Source organism: Vanellus vanellus, assembly GCF_965231255.1.
Source record: "Vanellus vanellus genome assembly, chromosome: 1".
NCBI lineage: Eukaryota > Metazoa > Chordata > Aves > Charadriiformes > Charadriidae > Vanellus > Vanellus vanellus.
Window position 1 is genome coordinate 66,815,108 of NC_138905.1, and position 21,436 is coordinate 66,836,543.

The 21,436-nt window shown below is 39.8% G+C and overlaps 2 protein-coding genes across 3 annotated transcripts in view; both read right to left on the reverse strand.

The window, feature by feature from the left end:
- The window catches only part of DNM1L (dynamin 1 like), a 41,491-nt gene extending 37,212 nt beyond the window's left edge, over positions 1-4,279 (reverse strand). For both annotated transcript variants that reach the window (XM_082479358.1, XM_082479357.1), the window contains exon 1: positions 4,054-4,279. In XM_082479358.1, coding sequence (XP_082335484.1) covers positions 4,054-4,155 — 102 coding nt within the window. In that variant the 5' untranslated portion in view covers positions 4,156-4,279. The remainder of the gene's footprint in view (positions 1-4,053) is intronic.
- Positions 4,280-19,637: 15,358 nt separating this feature from the next.
- Positions 19,638-21,436, reverse strand: part of FGD4 (FYVE, RhoGEF and PH domain containing 4) — a 31,729-nt gene continuing 29,930 nt past the window's right edge. The window contains exons 14-15 of the mRNA XM_082485670.1: positions 20,846-20,986; positions 19,638-20,661 (exon numbers count right to left, since the gene is read on the reverse strand). Coding sequence (XP_082341796.1) covers positions 20,404-20,661; positions 20,846-20,986 — 399 coding nt within the window. The 3' untranslated portion in view covers positions 19,638-20,403. The remainder of the gene's footprint in view (positions 20,662-20,845; positions 20,987-21,436) is intronic.

Below are 21,436 nucleotides of genomic sequence, written 5' to 3' on the forward strand. Positions count from 1 at the left end.
TTTTCCTGGTTGCTTAGTACAAGATGGAGTTTCCATCACTTAAAACTGGCTTTTTGCCAACACAATGCAGGAAAGTTTGAATAAACTAAATAAGCTGAAGTGGTATAAATTTCTGTTCCCCTGACCTCCCCTGACAAAGTCACAGGAGCTCTGTGGAGCATCTGAAGTTTAAGACCACAATGCCAGTCTCTCTCAAACTGGATGCTTTGATACATCATCTGCTTGATTATTCTCCTCATCCTAGCAGCCCGGACCATACATTAGCTTCCCACTGCTGTCAACTTATTCACAGGCAAATTACCATCCTAACTGTTTAGACTAACAAAATATACAGTTACACATACTCAAATGCTCAGGCTATCTGTTACCTCAGATCAAGAAACCTTCCTCCTCGGCAACAAAAATTGGTTTAGTGTTGAAATCTCAAACACGGTACTTAACCCAAACAGCAAAAAAAAAGAAATACATGTAATGCTCATCTGCAAGCCAATCACTGAGGCTAATAAAACAGCTCTTACAGATGGAAACATCCAGCAGAAAGTCTATGTTAAATATTGTAAGCAACACCTCCTCATTTAAAGTCCCAGAACAGCATTAACTGAAGAATAAGCAAAAATACTACATAAACATACACCCAAAAGGTCATGTAAAAATCTCATTGTGAATTTCATTAGTTGCTAGATCAATTTCACCATGGTGTCTCCTCTAGGATCAACATTACCAAGTGCAAATAAAGCCCACAACTAGTTTTGATAATGTCAGTATTGGAAGAACTTTGCTAAAAGCTGCCACTGAAGTTTGTATATAACTAGGTCCATGACTTCTAGAAACCCAAAACAAATTTTAAGAATTAATGACCTGAAAAAAAAAAAGGCAATTCATTTTTACACATTCTGTGCAGAGATTTTGTTGTTTGCTTTTTAAAAATTTATTCTAAAACTCATGCCCACTTTCATAGCATAGGCATTTCATTTTTATGATAGCATCTATGTGCCCTTAATATACAAAAGGCCATAACTAACCAAACTTCTTCCCCTTGCCTCCTTTTATGATAGTTCTAATGCATTTGGTTGAGATACCTCAATATCACCTTGTATCACAAGTACAGATCACAAACCATTTGTGTAAAACACATCAGAAGGTTGGGTATTACAGTATTATTGAACAAATACTGTTTATATAGTATTCCCAGCCTTGATTTTTATATTTTTTTTGCACTTCAGTAATACAGTTCTAAAAAAGGAACTGAAATACCGAATCAGGGAAAAAAATAGAACACCTATTTGGGAATGGAAAAAAAACCCTGAAATAGTGATGAAAAGCTGGCAGTCTGGGGGTGTCCTCTAAGTTCTATCAGCAGCAGCCTTCAATTTTCTTAATAGACTCTGTACTAGGATACAGAAATAACTTACATGCTATTTATGTGGAGAATGAGGAGGAATTCTCACATGACTGAGTCACAGAAACACCACCAGAATAAGTGCAAGAGGCCATCTAGATGTGTAAAATTCACTGATAAATATTTTGTAATTAGTACCAAAACCCATCTAGAAAGAGGAAAATTAAGACACTTCAACCGCTCGGAACACAGGGATGATAGGAAATGAATCCCAAAACAAGACAGGAGAGGCAAAGGGGACATGGGAAACAGAAAACATTCAAAGCTAAATTAAGGATTATAAGCAGTTTCTAGTTCTACGTACTCCAGAAAAGGAAGAATTAACTTGATGCACAGAAGTAGAAATAAATGAGAACTGAAGAAAGACACAAGCACAAAGTGAGAAAAGGGTAAAGAAGAGATACAGAAGACAGGTGAGAAAAATAAACAGCAAAAACTACTTTAAAAAGCATTTTTCTTCTCCTTGCTGAATATGTAAAAAGATAATTTAAGAAAAGCAACAGGCAAACTGGAAGGAAAAAAAAGCATAAATCAATTACCAGAGAGTTACAGAAATCTTAACTGGTAGCCTTTCTTTCCTACAAAGGAAAAGAGATCCAGAATTCAAAATTGTTTATGAATACTATTCAAAGTAGTAAAAACTGCATATGCCAGTAGGCTACAAACAAAACAACTCTGTAAACAAACTTAAAGGCTACATATCACTTAACCAAAAATATCTCAAGAAACAAGACTGTTTCAAGGCATATTTCGAAAAAACATGGAAGCAAGCTACCAGCAACAAAACCATCAGCTCTAAGGCCTTATTTGAGACATCTCCAGAAATCTGGTCTACAATACACTAAATTCAAATTAATAAAATAATAAAATTATTTAAATTATTGTAAGACTAATTGCATAAAAAAAACTATCTACAGAACTACCATGTCAATAAAGACAATTATTTCTTCCCAGAACTCTGACTAAAAACAAAACAAAACAAAAAAACAAGATACAGCTTGCTAGACATTTTGCTATATATTTTCCTGAAGCCTATAAAGGACTTTGTTTTAGCACACCAAGAAGTATTATACTAATTCAAGGGTTTTTCTGAATATACTGAATGGATATTAATACTGATGGGTAGACAACTGAAGTCAAATGTATATCAATACTGGCTTAACTCCCAGTATCTACTGTACACACTTAAGAAAAGTTAACTAGGACAAAGCTGTTTAAAGGGATGATAAAAAAAAAAGCCACTTCAATGCATTTCATAAAGTGAAACAAAAAATCTCTTTATTAATTTTTCATAGAAAAATGCCACACCTCTGCCTTGCACCTTCCGCTGCAGAACTCAACTAAAACAAAAACCTCAAACAAAAAACCTGCTCGCTTGTATGATTTTTAATGTAAAGGAGATTAAACATCTTCATTAAGTGATGGACTCCTGTCAGCCACCAAAATAGCAAGTACCCAATATAGCTTACCAGTGTGAAGTCTCTCACACCCAATTCAAGCACTTTAGATTTATTTTGTAAAGTGGCTGATATAAAGTCAATTAACCTATCCGATTTATATTGGTAAAACCGAATGACAGCTGGTTGCCTCAACCAGTTCGACACTGTAGTTGGCTTTGAGCAAACCTATTCCATGCTTCAGCAATGTACAAGCTTTGAACAAACAGCTCATGTTTTAAGTCATATAATAAAATTCCTGACTGCAGAGTAGTTGGTATTACCGTCTTAGGTAGGCATGCTATTGTCAGGTAACATCACACATTCAGTACACGCTGTTAGTTTCACAGAAACAAAAAGAGAGAGCCATTAACATCAAGGTTTAGTTGCGTTTAATATTTCATTTTCAATTGCTTTATGACTGCTACAGTTCTGGTCATGCATGTTCCGCTGCCAAAAGTTTTGCTGAAGAACAGCATCCCATTTGAATAGATCTGAAAGGGTGTGAGCTATCTTCGAGCCCAGCAGCTGCATTATCAGGCTGAGACCCACACGTTGTAACTGTTGCAGCCAACAAAAGCTGGCTTCGCCGCTCACCTTCATCAGCTAAGACAAAGCGGTCCAAACAGCAGGAGAACTCACAGAAAGGAAAAACGATCCACGCCTTCCAAACGCTGTTCTGCCACCACATCCCTTCTACTCAGCCCCCCACTTCACGGCAGCTGTCAGAGAAGGGAAGCCACCGACTAGCGATGGCAGTCACAAAGCCGGCAACGGGCTCCCCGGGGGCGGCCAGTGCCACCCACATTCCCAGGTGTGAGGGGCGATGCGCGGCTATGAGAGGTGGGGAGGATGGAGGGGGGGGGGGGGCAGGCCCTCCCGGCAGCCTTCCAGAGCTCCTCGGCCGTTCAAACCGCTACCGAGAAGCGCGCAGAGGAGGGCGGGCGGTGGAAGAGGCACTCCCTTTGCAAATGGTGGGGAGCCAGAGCAGCTCGGGGAGGGAACACGGGGTAGAGACGCGGGCAGCCGAGGGAGGCCGGGGCGGGCGGGAGCCCCGGCCGCCCTCGGCTGCCCGCGTCCCCCCGTGCCCTTGACGGAGGCGACCGCGGGTCAGCAGCACCGGAGGCCGATGGACGCCTCGACTTTGCCCTCAAGGCGGTGAGGGCCCGCGCCCACCCGCTCCCCCACCCCGGCCTGGCCTGCCCCGCCCCGCCTCACCTGCGTGCCCACCACCACGATCTGCGGCAGCTGAATGATGTCGGCCCCCACCGTGTTGAAGACGTCCTGCAGCTTGTTAATCACGGGGATCAACGCCTCCATAGCGGCGGCGGCGGCGGGAGCAGGGGCGGAGAGGGGAAAGGGCCGGGGAAAGCGTCGGCTATGAATGGGCGCGACGGACAACGGCTCCCCTCAGCCGCCCCCTCCGCCTGCCGCCATTGGCGCCGGCCCCCGCGCACGGCGCGGTACCCAGCAGGCTGTGCGCGCCCGCCGGGCGCAGCGCCGCCGCTGGGCATCATGGGAGTTGTAGTGCAGGGGAAGGCCCCACCCTGGCTCCAGGGAGGCAGGGTTCCTTCTGCTTGGCCAGCGCCCAGGGGCCGAAGGCGTGTGAAGATCGGGCAGCGTCTTATATGACAGGCCATTCCCAAGCTTTACCCTCTCTTTTGGCACAGTAAAGCTGATCCCCTCTGGGGATCACTGGTAGCAGTGCGGCCTGCGAGTTGAGGCATTGCAGGCAGCCCACGTGAGGGAGGCAGGCCTCATTGCCAGCCACAGCGGCTGCTGGAGGTAGTTTTTGGCAAGCAGCATAGAGCGGCTACATTTATTCCAGGCGCTATGTTTTGAAAAAACCTTTGAAAAGTGGGAAACAACCAAACATGTGCCTCCACTGCCCTCAGGTGTGGCGGCGCTGCTGCCCAGATAGAGCAAGGAAAGGCATGTGGCTACACCTCACCAGCACCTCGTCTCACTGTGAGAAACACTCACTCACAGATAAAAAAAGTGTAGAGGACAAAGTCTTTGAAGCAAAGATAAAAATTTATTCAAGAACAAAATAAACGAGTCAGCTGAGTCAGGTGCGTCTCAGAAAGAGCACACTTAGATACGAAACTCCAGGTATTTATACCCTCCCCCCGATTGCCCAAGATCCTGTCCCCTTTTCCCATTGGTTTGGTACTTTAGCGCACACATTCTTTCACGACCGGTTAGCCTATCACAAACTGGATTCACATTTTTCTCCTTTTAAGGAGTTGTTTTTCTAAGTTACATAGCCCTGCTCGTGTCCTCGACACACAAAATGGCTGAAGCAAAAAAAACCCTGAGTTCATCTCTCACATCACAAAGCCAACAGAATGGGAAAATAAATGTGCTGGGGAGGAAGCGTTATGGAGGTCTCTTCAGCGGGAGAAAAGAAACAGAGAAGATCTGGTCCTACAAGCTGTGCAGCAAAAAGAATACGCTCCTATTTCTGTCCACATATTGAGAATTAGAATGGGCACATTTAAAAGGACTATATTTATTCTGTTGCTTTGTTGTGGATACTTTTGTTTTCACTGCAAGTCTCGATCTCTGCAACTGAAATTTTCTAACTCGGGTGCATAATAGTAGGGGAGGATGAGGTGTCTGGCAGGGCTTGGGAAGTGGGAAACTGTGAGATCTAATACTCGGCTGCATTGTAGAGAAAGATCAAATGAAAGCAGAGGATGACTTGCGATGCGAGATCACAACAAATAAGCTGGCTGATCTTTGAATGTGTTTCCCTTGAATGCATTTTCTCAAAGATAAATTATGAATATGCTAGCACTGAGTTGAATTCTGGCTTTGTCCTTTCTTGTATGCCAACAGAGTAGAAATGCTTCTGAAAATTTCAAGTTCTGGATAGCATTAGAATTTCTATTCTTATTCTATACAAATCAGTCTTTTCCAGTCTCCATGTCTTGAAAGCCTTTTGAAACCCTCAAATGTCAAGGAAAAAACATACAAAGAAAACACGTTCTTATCTATATATCTATACAACAAAGTTTCTCATTCTTACCTGGGAAATTCCACACTGCTTGTCAGAGGACGAATATTTTATGATAAAAGCATGAAGATGGCTAAGCAAATTGAAACACTCAAAAATTAGTATATTCAGCGCAGAGAGAGACAGGAAAAATTTTCTGACAAAAGCGCTGAATGACCTGTTGGTGAGGGGTTCTTGTCATAGCCGTACAGGCATGATTATCCAGTGGTTTCAGCCATTAGCTTTCAGTGTGCTGGAGCCAATTGCTCTCAGAGATCATTAATACCAGGATGCCATTTGGCATCTGCCTCTCCAGCTTCCAGGATAATAGCAAGTGCTCCCCACATTATACACGTGACACAGCAAATACTCTTTCTACAGAGTTTGCTGTTCCCTGTCTAGCACGGAGCCTCATCTCCTCTCCTTGCTTGAGTCCCCGGAAGGAAAATAAAAGAAGAAAAAAAAAAGCATCTCAGGTGCACAGGAATAGAAGTTGTGGCACCTAAAGTGACACCAGCTTATTTTTTTATGTGAATCTCTGTTCTCCTGCCACTTTTATTTTGCCTTAGGGCCTCATGGACACTAGCTGTGAAATGGAGCTTATTATATTATGGAGCTTAAATGGAGCTTATTATATTTTAATTTAGACCAGAAGTGGGAAATCTTGGAAAGAATGTAAAACTGGGAAAGGGTCAGAGAGGGACGACAAGGATGATGAAAGGTGTAGAACAGCTGCAATATCAAGACCTAGTAAGTGAGTTAGGAGTCTTCGCTCTGCAAAGGGAATGGTAAGGGGTAAGGGAGGATTAAAGGCCTGAGTAATCTTTAGTAGCCTGGAGTGGGTGGAAGAGCATCAGTTTTGTTTACACTTCCTTCCAATATGAGTGTTTGGACAACATCTAATGAAACTAGGAGCCAAGGCAGAACAAAGCAAAGATTGTAGCCCTTCATGGTTGGGTTGTTGACCTGTTAAGGTCCGTGCCGAAGGATGTTGTAGACAATAAAAGTATAAATGGATTCAGGTGGTGTTTGGACAAGTTTAAGAAAGAGAAATGTATTGCATGTAAATAAATAGCTATGTAGGAATCAAATCTAGCTCTGGATGTTTCTGAGCTGACAATGGCTGGAAGCTGGGAGAGTACCTTGCAGAAGTACTGTGTGTGCTTGCCCTTTAGTCTGTCCCAGTATGGCTATTCTCAGAATTTTATCAGTATAATATTTCAAGAAGCACACAAGGAAAATATCAGTTGCTGAACAGAGTTGAGATAACCTAGCCTGACCAGCAGAGATGTTGAAAGGCCCACCAAGGGCTGGATACCCTGTGGAGAAGCGCAGCTTAGATGGAGGAAGTGAATTAATGAAGGAAAGCAAGAAGAAAGGAATAAAGAAGATATAAGGCTAGGAAACATCAGAATGCAAAGTTCAACACATTGTACATTTCTGGCTAAAAAGTGGGAGCCAGTAATGCCTCTGCTATGAAGTGTCATATCCTGTACCAACTTACAAAATCCAGCACTTATTTCAGCCCAGTTGAGGCCTGTGCCAAAGCAATGGACACTTTTAACAATCAGTGGTCATCTGTAGCTTTTACTCTAACTTTCCTTGGCAGACTTGTATTGTACTGAGCAAGAAACTCAAAGATCTGATAAAAGGCAGTAGTAGTCAGACTGATTATTTACTAAAAGTTAATTGACGTGAGGAAACAGGAACTGCCACATTGAATTTGACCTGCTATCAATCTACCTCAGAATCCCATCTCTAAGACCGTCCAGCACCACTGCTCTGGGGAAAATTTAAAAATTCAGTAATAAGATCTTCAGATCTCAAAACTATGTATTAGATAATTTTGATATTGTTGTAAGATCTGAAGTAGACAGTTCAATATTTCTTCCATTTTATGTTGCTGGAAACTATATTCCTTTATAATAGTTTTTTTGTCCCATCACACTATATTCTTGGCTCCAATAACATCCTGTGACAGTAAATTTCATGATCTAATTATGCATAATGCAAAAAATCAATTTGGTGTCAGTTTTAAATTTGTCATCTTCTAATTTCTTTATAAGCTTCCTTGATTTTATCTTTGAAGACAGGAGAACAAAATTTCCAGTCTTTCTTCTCCACGATGCAAATTTCTTTATAGTTTTGCATCATCATCTGCTTCCATTTTTGCTCAGACAGCTGCAGGCTCTTTACATTGACATACTGACAGCAGTGGACAAGTCATTTGCCATTTAATTAATTTATGCCAGACAAGGAGACCACAAACTAGCAGCTCAGTAAAGCACACTTCCTTGCCATCGTATTTGTCTAGAGAAAGAAATCTTTGACTACTATCATACTGAAATGTATCAAGTATGTAACATAACATTTGCTCTGCGTACATAGTCATACTACTTTGTACTGCACAAACACTATTAGCAAAATACTTTTGTAAATTATTCCTTGGTAACATCACCTTTTGAAACCATGCAATACAGCAATTATATGGATCTGGCAGAGCCTGACTTTTATGTGAAGCCAGATTGAATGGTGTTTTTGTATTCTCCAGAGTAACCTCATCACAGATGTAATTTTAACACTTTCTCATAGCATTTATACCAGACATCTCCACAGCAAACACCATTAGAAGCTGAGATAAATAAATTCCTGAAATCCCTTGACAGAATGACCCTTTGTTTGGATGTTCTACGCAGATTTTGCAAACTGACGCATTCTAAACCTTGGTCTTTTCCTAGAAGAGACCAAAAGCAGAAGTTTCAAATCCATAGTCCAGGGGTTCTGCTGAATTGGCAAAGAGAACTCTCCTCCACACTTTAACTGGCTGTAAGAAAGTCAGAGTGCTGATACGTGTCTCTGACAAAACAAAATAATCCTGGTACAGGGCTGCAACTTTGCTGGACAATATGATGAACTAAGAGAAGTGAGAGTTCCTTATATTCTCTCGCTGTATTCACAGAGAAGTTATTTAACTAAATTCATTTAATATTTGGAGTGTCACACAACCTCTCATAAAACAGGCTCGCCGAACTGAAAGCAGGTTTCAAGTTAAGGAAGGCGCAGGCCACAGAGGGCGAGAGCCACAGGGCAATTGCAGCAGTCAAAGTTCATCAATTGGTAACAAAGCCCAAGCACTCTGGTTAAGTGTTTGTAAGACATCAGTGTTTCTGACGGGGCCAACAGAGGTAAAAGCTTTGGCTGGAGATGAGGTAAAAGCTTTGGCTGGAGATGAAAATAACCTCTGTATCGCTCTGTAATGCTGTACAACAGTGCTCCCCTCTCCTCCCCCAACTGGGGTGGTCAGACTTCTTGGGATACCAAACACAATAGTAAGAGTTGCTTCAGTGAATCATTTTCACCCCTCCAGTGGCAAGAGGACAGTTAGATGTATTTCAGCTGAGCAGTTAATTTCCTCTCCAGTGGAGGTGCATTACTGAATTTGTCTGCTGAGCATTGATTGGTGATACGCAGCGCAAATGCATAGTACCAAGTCAGTAATTCGCAAATTCTAAATGGCAGATTTCTGTTTTCTTCACGCATTTTGATGGGCTCACCAACAATCAATCTCAACATCTGTTACAGGACCTCATTAGTCAAAGGATGGTTATTGTAAATAAGCTGTTTCTCACTCTCATTATGCAGTCTTGCATAGAAAATTTGGAAATTTTCACTTGGTATTTCCCCACGTCATTGTAGATGCTTTGATTATATCGTTTTGATAGAAGCCCTTTCCTTTTGTATATCACGTACTGCTGAACAAACAGAGGAATCAACAGGTGGCAGTGTGAAACCCAAGGATTTCTTCCCTAGAATTTTTGTTGACGCAAGTCAAGCAATCTCATGGATCGCATATTGCCTAACAGAGCTTGAAAAGTGATTTTAAATGTGGAAACAGCCACCAGGGCAATTTCTTATGGAGTCTGTCAGGTCTATTCTTAAAGCAGTGCCAATCGATAACAATAAATTTGAAAGAAAATATGAAATAACTTGTACTTCTTATGTTGGGGACTCCAGAGCTGGATGCAGTACTCATGAGAGTGGAGTAGAGGGACAGAATCACCTCCTTTGACCTGCTGGCCACACTTCTTCTGATGCAGCCCAGGATACAGTTGGCCTTCTGGGCTGCGATCACACATTGCTGACTCATGTTGAGCTTCTCATCAATCAGCACATCCAGGTCCTTCTCCTCAGGGCTGCTCTCCAGCCATTCCCTGCTGAGCCTGTATTTGTGCTTGGGATTGCCCCGACCCAGATGTAAGACCTTGCACTTGGCCTTGTTGAACTGCATGAGGTTGGCTTGGGCCCACCTCTGCAGCCTGTCCAGATCCCTCTGGATGGCATCCCTCCCCTCCAGCGTGTCTACCTCGCCAAAGAGCTTGGTATCATCGGCAAACTTGCTGAGGGTGCACTCGACCCCACTGTCCATGTCGCCGACAAAGATGTTGAACAGTACAGGTCCCAGTACTGACCCCTGAGGAACGCCACTTGTCACTGGTCTCCACTTGGACATCGAGCCATTGACCGCAACTCTTTGATTGTGACTGTCCAGCCAGTTCTTTATCCACCGAGTGGTCCATTTGTCGAATCCATGTCTCTTCAATTTAGAGACCAGGATATCATGTGGGACAGTGTCAAACGCTTTGCACAAGTCCAGGTAGATGACATCAGTTGATCTTCCCTTATCCACTGCCGCTGTAACCCCTTCGTAGAAGGCCACCAAATTTGTCAGGCATGACTTGCCCTTGGCTGTCACCAATGACCTCCTTGTTTTCTACATGCCTCAGCAGCATTTCCAGGAGGATCTGCTCCAAGATCTTGCCAGGCACAGAGGTGAGACTGACTGGCCTGTAGTTCCCTGAGTCTTCCTTGTTTCCCTTTTTGAAAATAGGGGTTACATTTCACCTTTTCCAGTCAGCAGGAACCTTGCCAGACAGCCACGGCTTCTCATATATTATGGCTAGTGGCTTAGCGACCTCATCTGCTAGCTCCCTCAGGATCCGTGGATGTATCTCATCAGGTCCCATGGACTTGTGCACCTTCAGGTTCCTCAGGTGGTCTCGCACTTGATCTTCACCTACAGTGGGTGGTTCTCCATTTTCCCAATCCTCGCCTTTGCATTCTGTGTCATGGGCAGTGTGGCTGCAGTCCTTGGCAGTGAAGACTGAGGCAAAAAAGTCATTGAGTACCTCAGCTCTGTCTCTGTCCCAGGTAACCAGTTCTTGCGTTTCCTTCCGGAGAGGGCCCGCAGTTTTTCTAATCTTTCTTTTCTCACTGACGTACTTAAAGAAGGATTTTTTGTTTGTCTTGATGTCCCTGGCCAGATTTAGTTCTGTCTGGGCTTTAGCTTGTCCAACCCCATTCCTGGCTGCTCGAACAATTCCTCTGTATTCCTCCCAGACTACCTGCCCCTGTTTCCACTCCCTATAGGCCTCCTTTTTCCTTTTGGTCATGTCCAGGAACTCCTTGTTCATCCATGCAGGCCTCCTGGCTTTTCTGCCTGCCTTCCTCTTTGTAGGGATGCATTGCTCCTGGTGTAGGGATGCATCGCTCCTGAATAAAGGTAATAACCTCCTGTCTGATATCAAGAAAGGAACTTTTTATTGGAAAACAAAATGCATGCTTAGTTAACATTCAGCTGAGGCCATGTAACTAGAAAGGAAAAGAAAAAAAACCTTACCCCAACCAAGGAAGCAGGAAGCAGCAAACAGCAAACTTGCTGGCATTCAGGAGATTTGAGCTTGTATCTTCTACTTCTGGACCTAATATTTTAAATAAGGCTATCTCCTGTGGTCTTTAAGATAAAATAGTACATCAATAGGAGCATTTCTTATTTTTATACATGGGGTTTTTTTTTGTGCATGCTGCTTTTCATACTATAGTTGGCACAATTTTAAGTTTAAATTGGAAATATAACAATTGAGCCTATGTGATTTACAACATGACAGCCTGCATATAAGACTAATGGATACTTCTAGTACATCTGTCTGAAGTTTTTTATTTCATGTCAGGGTTGAAGTTCTCAAGTGGACACTTGATGTCTTACCTGCCATGCATTGCTCAGCATCACGGAGTTGACTTGGAGCACATGGATGCGAGTCTTTTCACGTGAAACAGAACTGCAAGATGCACTTCAGCGACTAAAGAGCAATGAGTTAATAGGACCCACTTAGTGCTAGTCTGAAATTGAGTTCCAAAATACAACACAGGTAAGGTAGGTCTTCTGTAAACACTGCATCCCAAAGCCTTGAGCTAAAAAGATTTGGATTTCCTTTTGCAAGCCAAGAAACACGCGAGTAAGGCAAAACAGGTAAAGCAAGTAGTTCTGCATAGCTAGGTAATAGGTTAAACAAAATTACAGTTGAAATCTTATCTTCTTCCATCACTGGGTCATTCGTTTAATTTCACACTGTGGTAAGGCTCCTCCATAGAGTAGCAACCCAAGTCCAAAACCCATTTCCCTGAAGCAGGGTCCCTTACCTAGAGTTTGGAAGAATGAGTTGGGCATACTATGTTAAAACATGCTCAAAAGACAGCACAGATTTGGTGGCTGAAATTCTTGATGAATTCTTTTGATAAGATCCTGATGGTTGGAGGCTACATGAGTTCTGACTAGTGATAAAAATAATTAAAAAATAAAGAAAAAAAAACCCTACAGAGAGTATAGCTAACAACTGGTAAACTTACCAGGGTATGTGACACATTCTTCATAACTCAAGACTTTAAATCAGGGAAAGTAATTTGAAAAATATGCTGCAACACAAAGAAATGTATCGGTTTGAAACAGAGAGTAGGTAGCACAGCCTGCTGACGACACCAGAGCATTATGTTCTTGAGGTCGAAACAGAAACTAGCAACGCTGACATGGGGTAGACCTCAAGCAAATAAACTCAGCCGGGTCTATCCCGATTTACTGCATGAACCAGGTCTGATGAGGCTTAATATTGTCATAGCTGTCTAATGCACAGGGTCAAGGAGGCAGAGGGCAAGCGGCTCCAAGACAAAAAGATCACAATGGTAAGGATCCCTCCTGTCCTTCATTAGAGACACCGCAAGACTCTCCAGAGCAGTTTCTTTAAAGCAAACAAGCTCCAAGTCTTGTATTTACCAAAGGCAGTCATAGCACTTCTCTCGTGTCAGGGAACTCATGCAATGCCAAGAACAATCCCGCGGTGGTGAGGCTATAGTTATAGTTGGACTTTTGGGGAGAGCCAGAGGAGACACCGCCTACCACTTACTTACCAACCCTGTACTTGATGGGATCCTGGACAATTTGCTACCAAGTAGAAATATCAGTGTTTATTACACCTGCTGATGTAATGGAATTAAGTAGGAGCTGTGATTATGGATTTCCTGGGGTTTGAATTTATAATTGTGTTTTCTTATTAAAGCACGTTTTAGGGTAAATTCTGTTATTTTTGTCTCCGTATAGAAGGCATTGCATTGTGTTTAATGAGGAAAATAATGGTTTTGGAACAGAGCTAATCACAGGGGAAAAAATAATTAGAAAATTTAGTGGGGAAAAAATTACGTAAACGGAGAGGGAAGCGTCACTTTCTGTGGTTCATCAGTACTTATTTCAAACACTAATTTGTTTACTGTCTTTACAAAGAGAAGAAAAAGTAGAAACTAAACAAAACTCTTGTATGCAACCCCTTCCAGACAGGAACTAACAAGTAATAGAGTGAATTTTCCTCTCTATAACTTGGGGTCGGTCTTTTCTGCAACATTGTGCCCACACCTGCAGAAGAATACAATGAATAAATCCAATACAATCAAAACAGGTGTACTGTGTGCAGATGATGGAAATTGGAGGCAACTGCAGATGATGCTGTCTGTTAAAGGATACTTAGAAAAGGAATAGCTGCGGTTTAAGTGGCACTTCCATAAACTGAATGTGCGCTTAGATCGCAAATTAATTAAAGAATCAAAGTTGCTTATGCTTAGGAGTGTGATCCAGTTAATTACCTCATCCTTGTCCCCATCCCTGGAGGAATTTAAGGGTCGTATAGATACAGTGCTCAGGCACATGGTTTAGTGGTGGGCTTGTCAGTGTTCGGTTAATGATTGGACTAGATGATCTTACAGGTCTTTTCCAATCTAGGAGATTCTGGGTGATTCTGTGTGTGTGTGTGATTTTTGCTTCACAGCACCACTTTAATTCAGTGCACAAGAGATTACACTGAGCAGCTGCTAAATGTTTTGTTTTATCCTGTTGTCCAGAGCAGCGCTGGAGTAATAGGAAGAAAGACGTGGGGCTACACTGAACACATTCCTTCCTTTCTGCACTTTTCTGTGGGGGTGGTATAGAAGCCCATGAAGTACTCCTGGTCACATGAGAGAACATCATTATTCCCATTACAGAAATCTGGATCTAAACTGTGCAAGGTTGCATCTTTTCCCAATCTAAGGTGTCATGGCATTATATACAGCCCTGTAATTGTTCAGAATGTATCTTCCACTGCCCCAGCAGTACTTGTGAGCAGCCAGCCCTTCAGCAACAGATAGGTCCTTACAGTTACTTGCACAACTGGAAATGCAGATTAAAGATTTCATCAGCAGAGAAAGTAAACAATAGGTGGACCAAAAAAAAAAAAAAAAGTCAAGCATCAATGCTTATTTAATGATGCTTTTATTTTACAGGATACAAATTTCTTTTAAGTACTCAACAGGAATTAAAGTGCTTAATTTTTACAATCCTCCACCCACCTTATGACCAAATATACATATATTACAGAACATATATACAATATCTGCAGATTTTTTACATTCATATATTTTTTTGACCATAAAAATGACCACTTACATTTGCACAACTTATAACAGCATTTATTTTTCACCTTAATATTTTTCACTTTATTGCAAAACCAGAACAAATTTACACCTCTTCCAAATATTAGTATTTTACAAAAAAAAAAAACAAAACGTGTTTTCTGAATTAAAACCAGAAATGTTTTCATAATGAAGGGGAATTGCAGTGCATGGTCTATAATTATGTTGTCAAACCCTACAGCTGATCCAGGTCCCACTAAAATTAATGTATTAATCTGCTTTGAGGGCTGAAGAATAGAGAACATGCTAATAGAAAAAAAAATACTTCTATTGCAAACTGCTGCCTATAATGCAACAAATTTGGCTTCTTTCTTAAAAATACTAGGGCACATACATGCAAAAATGCTTTGACAGTTCCCTCTTTTCCAAATGTTTTCACTGTAAATAGTTCATGAATCTACAAAGATGAACTATAAACTGAAGCAGGTTGGTATTATGCAGTTGCTGAAAATGTGTTTTATTCAAAGAAATCTGCTTGAAGATTTTAGTAGTAAAAAAAAAAAAAAAAAAAAAAATCACATTCAACATTCATTTGTGCTAGGAAGAGGAAGGGATGAAAGCAAAATGCCATAGTTGAGTCTAGAAAGAAATTTAATCATGAGGTTTTAAAGGAAGCAGATTGAACGCCTTACTGAATTTAGTGTTTGATTATTTTTTTTTAAATTAGGCTGAAATAGTAAACATGCCATAAAAGTAGATCAACTTCTGTCGATTTTTTTCTTCTGAAAAGCATACTCAACACAGTCAATATACATTATATTTTGAATGCAGCACAGTGTATTTTTTGATTGTAAAATACTGCTTTGAAAACAGGTCATCTGAATAATAGTCTCAAATATATAAATACACATATATACATATACACACACATATGCATATGTGTATATATACACACACACAATCATTAAGTTAATTTCTGTTAAAGGAAAAGGGTTTAGGAAACAATCTGACTAGCAGATTAAAACTCCTATCCAAGGAACATACTTCATTACGGTCCCATGGGTCAGAACCAGGTAGCTAAATTCCTCAATACCAATAGGGTCACAGACCAAAGAAAAAAAAAAAGTAACTCCATATGTTTCGTTTCAGATTTCAAACAACAGTACCCCACAGACTAAGAATGATGCCCATTTCACCAATGGATTAATCTTAAGGATAGTAAACTCTGCAGCAAAATTCTTTCTCTTCTCCAATTATTTATTTTTCTATTTATATTTCCAGCTGTTTACATTCACCCCTACATCAGTTATGCCCAACTGAAACCCATCTGCAGTTCAGCTGAGCACTGTGATTCCAGATGAGACACAGTAAGTCAGCAACTCTCAAACTGATGAAATGTTGATTTTCCACAAGTGTCTTTATATAATGGAAGGCAGATTCTACATGAATTTAAATCACTGAATGTATAATAGCTCCAGTGGGTCTATAGTAGTCTGCACCAGCTAAAGATCTCTAAATAGATTTATGTGGAGAAAGCTCCTTTTTTATTGCTTAGAATTATTTCTACATGGAATGTTTATTTCTTTCCTGAAAGCCCTTCTTTCAGTACAAGGAACCACTACAGCTTGTCTTGAAATGAAAAGCTGACTAGTTTTTATTCTAGCTAGGTGGTGATGCAGGTTAAAAAACAAAACAAAACAAAACAAAAACAACAAAGCCAACAAAACAACAAAACCCCAAAGAACCTGTCAAGTGTTTCCACATCTTTCCCACTTGTTTTTATATACACTTGGTTTGTTGTTTTTTTTCTTTCCCCTCCTGACTCCACTAGGAACTCTTTAGAACATACTTCTATAACCTCATCTAAAATTTACTCCGGTGGTAGTGTATTTATTCTACATTTAATCAGTGCCTTGGCTTCATCCATAATTTAAAAATATGAAGAACAAAAATCCTCTTTTCTATGAAAAGGATTTAGAATCTTTGAGGATATTTATAAAGCACTTTGAGATGGTTTTGCATAAAAAGGTGCCACTATATATTATATGAATTTAAAGTGGCTTAATATTCTACTCAAAATAGAAGAGAATGTTTTGTATTCTCAATACCTATTTTGCACATAAAAACTATATACATTTTGGAGTAAACAAACCTACTCAGTGTAAAGGGATTTGAAACTACTAGATGCTATAGATTTCACAGCTGCTCTTCAACTGAGCAGGAGTACCTGCTACCAGAAAACAATTATTAGCGGATCTGGAAGAATGGTGCAAACATCCAGATGTCAGAATATGCTATTTTTCCATGATATAAGGGGAAAAATATTAATTCATTTTGAAAAATATATTAATATGTTCCAAATATATTAATGACAAAATCAAGCCCTTGTTCTGGTTGAACACAGATAAAAATGCACAAAATAACTTTTGATCTGCTTTAAATCGCACAGAAGACTCATCACTTTTGAAGTGAGAAAGAAGCATTTCTTGAACACAAGAATTGCAAAGCTTAAATAATTCAGCAGAGCCATTCATATACATTCCTGTATTATGAGTGAATGCCAAGTTATAGTTTATTCCTTACACACACAGCTTTATACAAATACGTTTAATGCCTTTGTTTGTTTGTTTTGGTTTTTTTTTTTGTTTGTTTGTTTTTTTTTTTTTTAAAGAATTTAACAGCTGAAATGGGAACAGCCTATACCTTGTTTGAATGATAGTTTTAATTTCACTGCTTTGGTCATGATACTTAAGCCGCAGCAGATACTACTTTAAATTTATTCCTCTGTGGCCATAATTTACAATTTAGAGTTAAAGAAAATGTTTTGGATGCTGTAAGGGGGGCTTGTCTGTGGAGAATGGAGCAAAGTGAGGTGGTTAAATCTAGAAGAAACTTCTCCATCTTCTGATCTTTAAACATTGGTGGTACATACTTTTCCTACAAAATACACACAGAACCATACATTTGAGTGCCAAGACATTCTGACTCAGAAGAGAACAATTCTAACCAAAATTCTAACCAAGCACTTGATTATGAGAACCAGAAATAGGTTTCACTAGGGTAAATAAAATATCCTGCACCATATAAACTTTAATGGCTGAGAGCACACATGAGGCTAACATCCAAATAAATAACTCCCAGTGCTAACTTCCTTTCAAATTGTTTATGCCCAAGTGCAGGGCTTCATCTGGGAGACGCTGAAATCATTCAAGCAGCTTCAGATACTTGACACCACTGTAACAATAAGGCAGCCCAGAAATTGCTGCTTCTAATCATTTCCCTAGTCACTTAGCTTTGATAGGTCTTCCTATTTGGCTCAGAAGTAAGTTTGCAGGAGCTTAGAAAACAGAACGTACTGCACGATTACAGTCATACCATCATGTTACTTTCAGAATAGCTCAGTCCATTTTATCTGAGCAAAGGCAACTTCTCCCCTTACAGTCAACAACTTGAACATGGGAAACAATGTTTTAATATGTGAAGATGTGGTAAGATGACCCTCTAGATCCCACAATTGCTCTTGAAACTCTTTTAGAAGATACCCACTTTCAGGAGATGACCATGAAAGAGAAGTTAGCCATGGAGAGTTCTTCTTGCTTACCTGAATATTCCCCCATCCCTCGCCAAGGTATACACAAGACAACACATACTAGCTAGGGAGACCCTGGTGAAGATTTGATGGTACTCACCAACATGAATCAAAATGGGCTTAAGCTGCCCATAAAGATAAATACAGTTGACAGTAGAAATAACTTAAAATCTCTTAGAGAATTACAGAATAGCTTGCACACCAGGTAAAATTAATAGTAGGGTTGCATGCAGAATAATCTGGACACACGGAACATCCAAGGAATAATTCAGAACTGACGGGCACAAAGTCAGTTGTAGAGCTAGTACTCGCCAATGCCATGTCCTGATCATTGCTAACACTAGTTTAAAGCTTGGAAGTCTAAAGGCCATGGTAGATTTTGGATTTGTGCAGGTGAGAACAAAATCCAGCCCACTAACATTAAGTTGTGTGACCTTCTTACCAAAGAACGACAGACACTGTGTACTCGATGTATGCTTGACATTAAAAAAGGAGGTTACCTTAACAATCTTTGTTAAGTGCTAAATAACTATTTTTTTTTCCCCTATAGTGTTGCAAAAAGACTAAAGGGGAAGTGTGAGTTCAGTGAATACTTTGGAAATCTCATTATAAAAAAAGTGACAATTTAAATCTGCCCTCATGTTACTAACAAAACTGGACTTGAACCTGAGCTCTTCAGCTTGACGTGATTTCAAATACAGATCGCATTTATATTGAGAAGTAAGACTCCTGAATGTTCCTATGACAAGTTGATTGTAAAAGTTATGGATTTTGCTTCCATTGAGGGGTCAGAAAAGGAAAAACGGCAATGAACTTAACTGTCTACTTGATAGTCGATCACTACCTCCAAATTTGTCATGTTTCATCCAAGGATGTTGCAGTAAAAAGTTTAGGGAGGTCATTTGCCTTTATGTATAAAAACCCTAATAGGAATGGAAGTTCATAAGGGACGTAATACCGTAAAGCCAACAAGTCCTTATTCCCACAACCAGAATGCAAATAACGTCAGTTAATGCAACTTGCGATTTGCAGGCTCAGACCTCATACTAGATTCGTATAAAGCAGGCTCTACTTTACAACAATAATCCTTGAAGACTGTTGTCTTAGGTAAGTATTAAATTTTGCAGATTAGATACTGTAAAAGATCTAAGTTCAAAATGTTCTTTTGTTCCAATAGCCGTAACAGCAAAAATACACGTTCCCAGAAGGTTACCATAATTGTTGCTTTTCCAAACCACATACTGCATTTTAGTAATGAGCTACTGCACTCTTAAAAGTGATAGGACACTGAAGAAAAGCGACTACTCTTTTAAACACAACTGGAACTTATTTGTCCATTGCATGCCACTTACATTACTGCTATTTTTTAATGCATAAAAATATCAAGATGATTAAATGTCAGCTATTAAAACAAATCACTGAACAGTGTTTGTTAATTTAGGACTGTGTTTAATTTCAAATAGAAGACATGCTTTTTAAATAAATTATTCACTAATAGGAACCCAGTATCATGAAATCAACGCGAAAATCAAGTATTGTACATTTTTAATACTGTACATATATTATATATTGTTTTCTCATATTTTAGGTATTCATTTCTAGATTGAAAATCATTAGACTGTTTCCTTGATAAATTGAAACTTTAAAAGCCAATATACCTGTGAAAGCAATTTGCATTAATTAAAAAGAGACAAGTGAATACAACATATGTACAGATCTGTGGAATTCAATCTATAAACTACATACATTAAACCAAACTGTCCCTGCATATTTAACTACAGATCTATTTTGGCAATGTGGAGGTATATCTTTTATCCTGTTGCAAGTCCTAACATGTAAGTAGGAAGCTTCAATATTTGCATTCATAATGAAAGTAGCAAACGTTAACCAAAGAGCAACTGGATTTTCAAAAAAATTTGCATCACAACAAAGTAGTAGTACAGTAAAGTTAGTAAGTATTTTTAATAGCATTCACATTTTTTAAAAAAGTCTCTGAAATGGACCTGTACATCACTTTTATTGACAGAACATAAATATAAGAAAAAGATCCCTAAAAAGACCAGAATTTTTCCCAAACATAAAGTGCTAAGATGTGTACGGAAGTTTCTTTTTTTTTTTTTTTTTTTTAATTGATCGAGCGAAGAAAGGTTAACACAAAGGTTAACCACAAATTCAATTGAAATCTTTTAAAAATACCACGTGTTCTTGAGCTTCAGCATTCAGATGTTTTAGAAGATTCAGGTTGGTCTTCTAAATTCACTTGCAGTTCATTTTGACATTCTGGTGTCTCACCTTTGACAGCTAAATGGATAACTTTTAGCCATTTCTGTTTGAGTTCCTCATTGTCCGCAGCAAAGCTGTGCACAGACTTAGACTGGGTCAGTTTGAAGCTGTGCGGGAGGTCAGCACTTCTTGGAGTGTCATCTACTGCATAGCCCAGAAGCGGAATTGTAGCCAGAGCTTTAACATCCTAAGAAGGAAGAGAAGTTCTTGATTAAGAACAGACAACTAATCTGCCCGCTACCTCTCATTTACCATACAAGTTGGTAAAAACACTTGGGTCTTTCCTTCCATTCCCAAGCTACTTTGACTCCTCTTCCTCAGATGTCAGTGACAATGATTACGAAAATCTTTCCAGTTTTCTCTGTACATACCTGGGGAGCACCATACATGTACAGCACAAGAGCTTCCTGTTTAGGTATAACACACCACGCTTTCTGCCAGGGCTTTGATTTTTCCATGTACTGAAGAAAGCTACATATGACACTATTTCCAGAGACTTCTGCAGATTCAATCTAGGAGACAGTATAAAGCATAAAAAGGAAAATGAACTTCTTAAAGTCTAAAACCACACAGAACAGAAAAGCTGAAATACATCATCATTCATATCAAATCATAGATAACATCTGCAAAACAGCTTGAGCAAATACCCAAGTCAGTTAAGGACTGGATTTACGGAGAATATTTATATAACGCATACATAGAATCACAATGTGTACTTCCTCATCACATGTGTAATCTGTTCCTTCTTTCATCAGTAATTTTGGATTACACACTTCTAGATCACTCAAAATGCCATTTTGCCACCACAGCTAGCCTTTCTCTGTATCTTAGTCTTGTTGCTAAGATAACATCACGTTAGGCATGCAATTGCCACTAACTATTCAATATGACAACTACTTTATTCTGGCAGTCAAAATATTATGATGGGTTCAGATGCAAACACATTTCTAAGAAAAACATAA